The sequence below is a fragment of the Pyxicephalus adspersus genome, chromosome Z (assembly GCF_032062135.1).
Source record: "Pyxicephalus adspersus chromosome Z, UCB_Pads_2.0, whole genome shotgun sequence".
NCBI lineage: Eukaryota > Metazoa > Chordata > Amphibia > Anura > Pyxicephalidae > Pyxicephalus > Pyxicephalus adspersus.
The window spans coordinates 16,536,834-16,547,144 of record NC_092871.1 but is presented as its reverse complement, the minus strand read 5'-3'; the positions used below and the strand labels follow the sequence as shown (position 1 = coordinate 16,547,144).

General features: G+C 39.1%; 1 protein-coding gene across 3 annotated transcripts in view; it reads right to left on the bottom strand.

Annotated features, from left to right (window-relative positions):
• Window positions 1-971: 971 nt before the first annotated feature.
• LOC140343720 (uncharacterized) overlaps window positions 972-10,311 on the bottom strand; it is an 18,759-nt gene continuing 9,419 nt past the window's right edge. For 2 of the 3 annotated variants that reach the window (XM_072430580.1, XM_072430582.1), the window contains 9 exons: window positions 9,427-9,590; window positions 6,947-7,063; window positions 5,749-5,823; window positions 5,585-5,672; window positions 5,412-5,494; window positions 5,177-5,336; window positions 4,462-4,570; window positions 3,586-3,706; window positions 972-2,755 (listed from right to left, as the gene is read on the bottom strand). In XM_072430580.1, coding sequence (XP_072286681.1) covers window positions 1,833-2,755; window positions 3,586-3,706; window positions 4,462-4,570; window positions 5,177-5,336; window positions 5,412-5,494; window positions 5,585-5,672; window positions 5,749-5,823; window positions 6,947-7,063; window positions 9,427-9,590 — 1,840 coding nt within the window. In that variant the 3' untranslated portion in view covers window positions 972-1,832. The remainder of the gene's footprint in view (window positions 2,756-3,585; window positions 3,707-4,461; window positions 4,571-5,176; window positions 5,337-5,411; window positions 5,495-5,584; window positions 5,673-5,748; window positions 5,824-6,946; window positions 7,064-9,426; window positions 9,591-10,311) is intronic. The other variant, XM_072430581.1, reaches the window with a different exon arrangement.

The window sequence follows — 10,311 nt, the reverse complement described above, 5'->3', positions numbered from 1 at the left end:
TGGCCGGAACAAGCATGCACCAAGTGAAGCCAGATCTCAAATGATGAAAGGCATAGAGTCTGACAATCCGGCAGGCAACCAGCATTTCCAGGGCAGGTCATCACCTACCTATATAAGTTCCCTAAAATCCCAATTGCAGCCCAAGCTTAGGATAGGAATAGAGAAGAATAGTCGGGTATATATACTGCTATCTGGCACTCCTCCACGGAGGTTGTCACTCATTTCCTCTTTCTATGACACCAAGACAAAAAAAAAAAAAGGAAAGGTGAATAGGTTTCACTGTATAGGAAGGAAAGGTGGTGGGGGGGATATGAAAGTCTTGCTTTACTTGATTTGGAGTCGTCCCCGGTATAATGCCAGAGAGAGCAAAACAAATCTAACAGAGCCCAGCCTTTCCCAACATTTACAATCCTGAAGAACCCTTCATATAATATTTATGTTTAAAGGAACCCATTAATTTGGGGTATTAGGGAGCCCCTGCTACAACCAATTATTTGGGAGTCATTGGGAAAAAAATCCCTGCAATATTCACCCTTACACCCAGAACTATGCAGACATCATCAAATAGAAAATCAATTACCAGTAGTTCAAGGAACCTCCAGGTGAACCTTTGAGAATGGCTGGTCTATCCCCCACATATTTGCCCTCATCCCTGGCAAAATTCTGACGTCCACAGAGGTCCCCAAAAGTCCCTCACCAATCCTCCATGGCAGGTTAATGAACGGTTAATGATCAGAAACCACAACTGTTCACTCCTATGGGGGGAGAGCACAGTGGTGTGCAGCTCACTCGTACTCCCCTCTTCAAAGAACAGCATGCTGTTTTGTGTACAGAGTTCCTTCCTTTCACTGGAAAGAATCAAGATAAATCATTCCCAGTGACAATTATCTGACTTTTTTTGCTTTACTTTGGCCTGGATTAGGGCTTCAGATCTCAAGGGGTTCTCACCACTTCACCATCACAAACATTAGTTTATAAATTGAAAAAAAATGCAATATTTATTGTTAGTAGATTACATTGAGAGTATTTCCTAAACAGCAAAGTACTTAAAATAATAAAGGATTAAAAACACAAATATATATCAAAACCAGACATTTAAAACAATATACCCAGAACACAAAGAAGTACAATAATTTAAAATTTACAAATGCACACTGGGTGCTCACATTTTGGGGATTGCACAGTGTTACCCCTGACCATAAAGTGTAAATTTAAATGCACAATTGTTTGGGTTTAGCAAGAACATGCAATACCTGATAACCAAACACAACCTGATATCTGATTAGTTGTTATGGGTCTCTACAAAGTTTTTTGTGCTTCAGTATAAATAAGCCGGATTTACCTCCTAATTTAGCTGCATAAAAGGGTACTAGTTTTTAAAAATGTTAGTTGGCTATAAGACAACATAACGCAAAGTTACACCGGGAGTCCCTAGGCCTTAATGTCACTTCTTTAAGGCGTTCTTCTAAATCTTGCCTTCACTTGCTCAATGGAATGTCTGTGTAGCAACTTTTTGACAAGCTGAACAAATTGATTCGACATGACTGCTAGCTTTTTTTTTTTTTTTTTTTTTTTAAAGGCAATAAATATTTATAAGACATAGAAATAAACATCTGAAATAAAATAATGAATTCTGTAACTTCTGTGATAAATTAAAAATCCTGAAGAATATATCTTAGGTGCCCAGCATGGCTACATCTTCCTTTGTAAAGGTTAGGCTACTATTGCACCTAAACCCTAGCACAGTGGTGCAGTGAGGTACTCCGATATCTTTTCTTGGATACCCTGACATGACTAACACCAGTGATCTCCTAGTATACCAACCACCATTTTTATAAATCTATTGTGTCATCTATAGATTCCACTATAGAACCAGAGATTGGGCCCATAGAAGAACATCTGTAATTTTCCCTTTCTTCCTCAATCATAGCCTTATAAATGAAAGCCTCCTTATCCAAATTTAAAACTGTCTCTGAGAGCAGCCTCTTGGTATCTACTGGGTTGTCTTCAAGTGACACTTGATGCCTCTCCTCCAGGCTACGTTGGCTCCAGTTGCTCAGAGTAATATTTTTACGGCTAACAAAAACTTGCCGGTTCCGTGCATCTAGAAGTTTTGAGTTGCTAATGCCAACGTGGTCTTCTGACATTTTGTATCCAATCTGGTTTTCATTTGTCCTTAAACCACATTCCTGACTCATTGAGCGCCCAAATCGTCTTGCTCCTTTACGTCTGATGGTGTGGGTGGCCAGCTCTTCCCAGTCTTTTTGCTGGGGATCCAAATTTGAAATGCCAGTCGTCCAAGGAAAGCTAAGAACCAGTTTCCTTACACTTCGGTACTGGGACGTGTGCCCATTAGGTCTTCTCAAGGTCTGAATGGGCTGAGAAGAACCCATTTCACCCACAGAGGCCTGACTTTGAATATCTTCAGGATTACCTGTGTTTAAACAGTCCTTCAAAGGGTCACGGTGAAACAGCTCCATATATGGATTTTCTGCAGAGAAATTGTCTTGGTTTCGGCTTTCTTTGTTAATGGCCAATGTGTTCTCAAGGAAGGTCTCTTGATTTCCATCAGTTTGAACACATTCCCCCACTTCTGGCATACTGAGTGAACGACGTAGTTTTCGCCGATTCCTAGTAGAATTTGCAGTTACCACCTCTTCACTATCCAAGATCAAGGACTTTAAAGAAGGAGAAGACCTCAGTGAAGGAGATGTTGAAGTTTGGACTTTGGAACCCTTGTTACATGGAATATCAACTGAAACAAAGCAAAATGGAAAAAAACAAAACATGTAAAAATAAGATGCATCAAATGGTCGATTTTTGCATAGAATAGAGGGGTCAAAACACCTCTCAGGGGTTTAAATTTTTTTTCACAATAGGAAGGAACAGGAAAAAGTGTTGGAATATACATCTTAAAAGGTTTCCCTTATTATTAAAAGTTTTTCAATCTACTTCAATCTTTTTCTAGTGAATGTTTTTTTTCATCAATTCCTGTCCCAGAGATATGGTCACTGGAGGACGTATGGGGGGAAAGAAAGAGGAAAAAGACCTTCAAAGTGGGGACATAAACAGCAATAAATACAGACAGGATTTTAAATCTTCTACAAAACTAAATATAAAAATGTTTAGCTTTAGATAAGCTTCAAGAATGAGGTCAGTAGGTTTATAATAGAGATTATAAGGTCACAGAATCATTTTTGGGAGAAAGGAACACGGAGACACACTAAAGAAGCATTTCAGACCTTCTGCTGTGAAGTTTAAGGATGAAATGCTTCACAGTACCCGGAGATACAGTGGTCAACGTGGTCTTATTTTAATATTATTTGCCTTCCAAGAATATGTATTAAAGTGCATGTCTATAGCCTAGCCACTGGTTTACATAAAGCATGCCTCTGAACCTCTGATTGTCACCACATAGTTTGGCCACAACTTTGTGTAAAACTACAAACCCTCATTTTGCCCAACTACTAGTAGAAATGATTGGGTTGGTTAAATTTTTACCAGAAATTAAAAGGTTCTACACAGGTTTCAGTTAGATTCCCAGTAGTATATTTACTTATTCATTGAAAGTTCTGGATAACTTACCACTGTTTGAAGTTTTCAGAGCCATTCGAAAATCTTTCCCATTGAAGAAAGGTCCATCCAAAGCCTCCGAGACCATCTTCTTCATCAAATTCCACCCAGTCTGCTCCAGGCTTTTACATTCCTGAGAACAGAGAAGAAATGGTAGCAAAGAAGCCACTGTGGTGGTGAAGTAAGGCATAAATCCATATCAAATGTGGCAAACATTAACAGGCCAATTTCACACCAATACATCAAAGGAACACTTATTTTTTTTTTAAAAAAGAAAAGAGAGAGAGAGATTTAAAGCCTTAGCACTGTGTTGCATTCATGAATAAGTCTTTTTTATGCCAAAAACACGACAAGAGAAGACCATGTTCCATGGGATATCTCTCATGCTGCCCATTGGCCATCTTCTCCATGTAGAACGGCAACATTCACTAGATGAATATGTATAGAGTGGTCCTGGAGAAAACAAAAGGACAAAATAAAATGCATCTGCTTGATGGCTTTTTATTTTGCTAAAATTCCCTGTAGGACCACTCAGTACACATTAACCCAGTGTACATTTCCTACCTGCAACAGCTGCCATGCTTTGCAGAAGAAGGATCCTTGAACTGCTCCAAAAATGCATTAGCTTTAATTGAAGGGTACCTAATAAAATAAAAACCCCAAGAGATGGTTTAAAAATGGAAACCTTTTTGCTAGAATTAATCTGAGTTTTAATTCAAGTAACCTCTAAAACAAATGATCAAGCACCCCGCACTTCTCCTGTACCTACTCTTTAAAAAGTTGGAACCAAACAAAAAATTAAGCCAAGTTATTAATTACAGTTGATACCAGCTTCTGCAACCAAAAACTGACCAAGACGATCATTAGAGGACACATTAATCATCTCACCGACTGTGGTTGTTTGGATGTTCGTGCCCGATGAAAGATTCTCAGTGAATTGCGAACCTTCTCTTTTCTGTCTAGTTGAGCAGGAGAAACTGATATCTGGCCAGACTGCCTATTGAGAGAAAAAGATGGAGAAAACAAAAAGCAACCGCAGGCAATAAGCAAAGGAATATGCATTCCATTCAAGAAACACAGCAAAAGTGTATAGTTGCAATAGTGACTCACTTTATATAAAACTTCAGAATGCTGTACAATGAAATGTGAGTTGTAAGTTTCTTAAAGTAACTCTTCCTCTTGCATGTTTTTTTTTTTTTGTTTTTTTTAACCTTCCTCTCATGCTCTTGTATATGTGTGGTATTCAAGCTCGTTGGTATGGGGGCAATGAGGAAAACTGGCATCCATAGGGATTTAGGATATAAGCAATCCCATAATAAAAGCGCCATTAAAATGGGTTTCTGGACACTATGTGAATTCAAAATATAAATGTTAAACAATTCATGCATAGTTCATTATATTTCTTGGTGTAAAGACTTGGAAATCAACGGTAAAGCAAACCATTGTCTAGAAAAGGCATAAACAACAAAATTATACTCCTTAAAAAAGCGAATAATGTATCATATCATTAAACAAAGATCACACATTTCCAACATAACATGTCATAACAGTAGCTTGGTCAAAAATACCCTGCAAAGCTTAGGCCAACTCCATCAAGCCTCACCTTTTTATGCGCTTGCTGTTTCTCCGTTTGTTTCTGCCTTTTTGCCCACGAGAGGAGGATTCGGGAGTTGGTGGAACAAGAGAGGATTCTGAATTGAGGTCTAAAAAGTTGCCAGGACTTACAGAAATGTCAGAAAACACATCTCCGCCTTCTGCGTCATCTGAAAAATAGGCCACATGAATTTAAAAACTGCAGGAAACCATAACGGGCGTAATTTAAACTTTATGTAAAATACCTGCCAATGGGGACTGGGATGCACTTGGTTCTTTCACTTCATCATCATCTACACGTTCATCTGTAATCTCTCTCAAAGACTTACTAAAAAACAATAATTAAATATGTTGATCTCGAGGCAACGGAACCCAAACCTGAAGCAACATAAGCGGAATCTAGCAAAAATACTGTTACCGTTTCTTGGGTGTACAAAGTTCTGCACAACCAGAATCCTCCGACGCTTTACGTTTGGTTTTGCTTCTCTGTGGCAATTCCATTTCATCTAACAGATTCAGATGCTGATCAGCAGAAAATACTTAAGGCCAAGGAAACTCAAATATTATGAATTGTTATCTTACCAGAAGCTCGATCTGAAATAAGGCTTGAAGGACCTAAACCAGACTTCAGTTTGTTTAAAGCATCATTGACAATTCCTACAAAAAAATTCAGGGGCAAATTAGATATTCTAATCATTTGCTACATTAATCAGGTAAAGTTTACATTAAAAAAATGATTATCAACAAATAATACAACGGAGACTAGAAGAGTGGAGGAAGAAATATTGCTTGAATAACCAGAACTTCTATAAACTGATTCCAAAGAACCTTGAAGTCCATTGCTGTTTGTGTAGACCATGGGTTGGCAAACTTTTTGGACTACTAGGCCATTTCAGGAGCTCAGGAAGGCACACTCGGCCAGAAGACACAAGGTGTCCAAGGAAAGCTTTTTTCCAACCGTGACTGCAAGTGAACAGCCTCAGTCTTCCACTCCTTGAGATGCCCCTTGAGATTCAACCGCTTGAAAGTGCTGTTGGTGTCGTTGCACACTAAACACAGGGCTTTGGTCGAAGTTGGACGAAGAATAATTTGTCAGTCCATTCGGGGTTGAAGACACGATGTTCGAGGTCAACCTTCTGGAGACTGGTAGCTGCACAATGCTTCTGCTCTTTAGGCATAGTAATTAGGGTTACTGTGCGGGAACTCGATGATATCGATATCATGGGAACTTGCGATAACCCGACAACTTAATTAGGCCAGATCTAACAGTAAATAACTAGGGATGCGTTAGGCCGGACTGGAATACTGGCTAGGCCGTATCCAGCCGGAGGTTTGCCTACTTCTGGTGTAGACCTATACTTTAAGGAGTCAAAGATCAATTGTGCGCCATAAAGAGTCCATCTAAAACAAAAGTACTGTATCAGAATCAGTGGTATTTAAAAAAAGAAGGCTGACCAAAGAACTAATGATCTGTTACAGGATTACCAATTCTTTATAAATAGGTCCCTATGTTATCTGTTGCAGTTCAACACCTTATTCAGCATTGCACAGAATTTTTCCATTTTGTTGTGGTAAATATACGTGCTTATTTGCTGCTACAAGTTAGATAGGACTGAAGAAGGTTTTTATATGAAACACTTTTGCAAAACTTTACAGGGAGCAATGGCAAAGCATACATTTGTCACCATCAATTGTAAACTGCATGAGATTCAAACCAGAATGATTTTCTAATGGGAAAGACCATGAATTAATTTATTTTTACACATGAAGTCATTTATACCACTCATACTACGTCTGCGTCTCCTACGAAAACCCTCCAGGTTCTGACTGACTGAATCTTCATCGCCTGCATCACAGGGAAGAGAAATCTTCTCCAAAATAAATGAAGGAACCTGCCCTGCCAAGAGAAGGAGACTTATGTAGAAACAGTCATAAAAAGATTTGAAACAACTATGAGATGCAAAAAGGCCAATCATAGTATAGTAACTTATAGTGTTGGTGCTCACTGTATTTTGCATTTTACTTTTTTTTTTAATTTTTAAATAATTTAATTTAGTTATTGTAAATTACAAATTACAAAAACAAGAAAACTTTTATAGCAAAGCATTTTACCTTACTTATACCACTAAAGATTGCACAATGCTTTGCACATCAGCAGCTTAATGTATAATCTTGGTGTGATCAATTAACTACTGTACACATGTAAAGGAGTAGGATTATCCAAAGCAAGCCAGTCAAGATGGTTGAAGAAGCCAAACCTGGATGTCAGCAGGGAAGAGAGAGCTTGCAGACACCACATTGTTAGGGGGGAGGCGAGTACTATGGGTATAAATTTTGCTTGAGAACAGAGGCCTGGTGGAAATCTTTCTCCCCTGCTGCAGGGAGACTAAAGCTGCGTACACACGTGCAATTTTTGTCGTTGGAAAGGATCTTTCACGATCCTTTCCAACGACAAGGGAGTGCGCGATGCATGAACGGTGCTGTACATACAGCACCGTTCATGCTCTATGGAGAGGGGAGGGGGAGAGCGACGGAGCGGCACCCTGCTGCGCGCTCTCCCCTTCCCTTTCATTAGGATCGGTTGTCGTCCATCGTCCGTGGATCCAGCAGGACGGTCTTTCGGACGATGGACGACAACGACTGTACACACGGCAGATTTTCGCCCAATAATTGGCCGATGCCGATTATCGAGCGATAAAAATCTGACGTGTGTACGTAGCTTTAGACAGACTGGGACCATAAGATATGAATCTGTCTTTCTGACAGTTTGAATGGCTGCTAGAGAGTTGGACCCACTTAGTTTGTCCCAGCAATCATTGCTATCAGAATTAGGAGTGAGAAACTGCTGAGCTGTTCCAGAAGAGGAGACATGGGGGGAATCTTTCCATTGGGACACATTTCGGTGACAACTGCTTAAGGGAGCATTTTCCTCAACTGAACATTTTCTTTCATTTCCTGTTGAGTCCATAGGGCAGGAAGTGATGGGAAACAGAAGACAAAAAAAAAAAAACATTTTTTTTACTTTTTCTAACCAAAAGTAAGATAAATTAATTCCAATTTCTTCAGAGGCCAATCTCGTGAGTGCATCAAAGGGCCACCAAGACAACTGGGACAATCTAGGAGAAGCCAAGCAACAGCAAAGTTCACATCTTTCATAAAAGGTTTTCTTTAACATGGAGCTATACTCCCCTATTCTACAGAAATACATCTTGATTTGTTACAGGAGTTTACTTATCTCAGTATATGGCAAAAACATACACTGTGTTGCACATGCACTTTGCAGAGAAGATCAGGAAGGAGAAAGTCTATGTATGTTCTACAATAATAAATAAAAAAAATAAAAAAAAAAAACACCTGCCTGTTCACATATAACATTTTGCCTAAACATTCACTTTAAGATACACAACTGAGCCTTTCAAACGATATGTTCTTAGTAGAAAGTTTGTGAATATGGCAAGCAGCCCCCCAGCTGCCACCAGCATTATCTGTGAATATTGACAGCAGTTCTCCTCTTCAATTCTCCCATAGGCCTCTCCTGCTGAGCTCTACAATAAAACACTATTAAGGGACACAGGAGGGAACGCTTTACAGCATCGGAAAGAAAAGAACATTGGCTTCTGTACTATTAACACAAATTTTGTTATATAAAATATTACACAGATATATTATTATTATAGTTCCAGAGGCAATGCAGTACATACCTAGTTTGTTTAAATGGTTTATACCATTTAGCAGAACAATAGCTAAAATCCAAATGGCTCTGGTACAAAATAACAGCTACTGCTTATATCTTTATATGCACTGGAATTAGGTCATCCTGGCCAATCAAGATGGGCAATGATCCAACACCTGAAAGAGGACCTGAGGAGCAGGGCAGGAGATTGTAATTAAAAAAAGTTGTAGGTTGATTTTATTGCAGAAGGGACCATGCCTCTCTGTTTGCATTTTTTGTAAGCTTGAATTACACTTAAAGCAAAACGTTTGGTATGCTAGCCAGGTACTAGGTACACTTTCAGAATTGTGCTTCACCTTTAAAAAAACGAAGAGATTTTGACATTATTGTGTGCAACATCCTTACTTTGTGTCCACGTTAGTTTTGCCATATGCCGCAATGCTAATTTTGATGACTTACTTGTATTGCCCCTGCACAGTATATGCTGACTAACCCAGCAGAATTCCATTTTGAAGTTTAAAATTGCATACCCTGTGATCTACATCATCCCAGACAACACCAGTTGCCTTTGTTTTAACAGCCTTTACCTATATCCTGGGCTCTTTCGATGAGGCTTTGAATGACAGATGCCTGAAGTTGCAGCTGTTTCTCAGTGGCAAGTGTGAGTTTTTCTCCCAAATTATTGCTAGAGAACAGACTTGGAGCTAAAACCACAGCCAGATTCCCAGAGTCCATCCTGTTCTCATCACACCTGTCAGAACAAAAGGAGAATAGGAGGTTAAATTTTCACTGCAAACAAATGAGGGGTTAAAACTTTACTGCATCAGTAAACAGGATTATGCCAAGGGAACACGGGCAATGAAACATTTGTGTTTTTTGGTGGACAGATGCCCTTTGCCAGCCAGCACCTTTCATTGAATGGTATTGCGTTACCCCGTCCAATGATTGGGGAAATGCATAAAAAAGTATTGTAAATATTGGCATGTGTGATGTAGATGTACATCAGGTTGGAATGGCAATGCACCACAACCATGACCTGCCATTATACAGTTAGGTCCATAAATCTTTGGACAGACAACTTTTTTTCTAATTTTGGTTCTGTACATTACCACATTTCATTTTAAATGAAACAACTCAGATGCAGTTGAACTGCAGACTTTCAGATTTAATTCAGTGGGTTGAATAAAAAGATTGCATAAAAATGTGAGGAACTAAAGCCTTTTTTTACACAATCACTTCATTTCAGGGTCTCAAAAGTAGTTAGACAATTGACTCAAAGGCTATTTCATGGGCTGGTGTGGGCAATTCATTTGTTATGTCATTATCAATTAAGCAGATAAAAGGTCTTGAGTTGATTTGGGGGGGGGGGGCTTGTACGTGGAAGATTTTGACAACAGACAACATGCGGTCAAATGAGCTCTCCATGCAGGTGAAACAAGCCATCCTTAAGCTGCAAAAACAAAAAATAAATC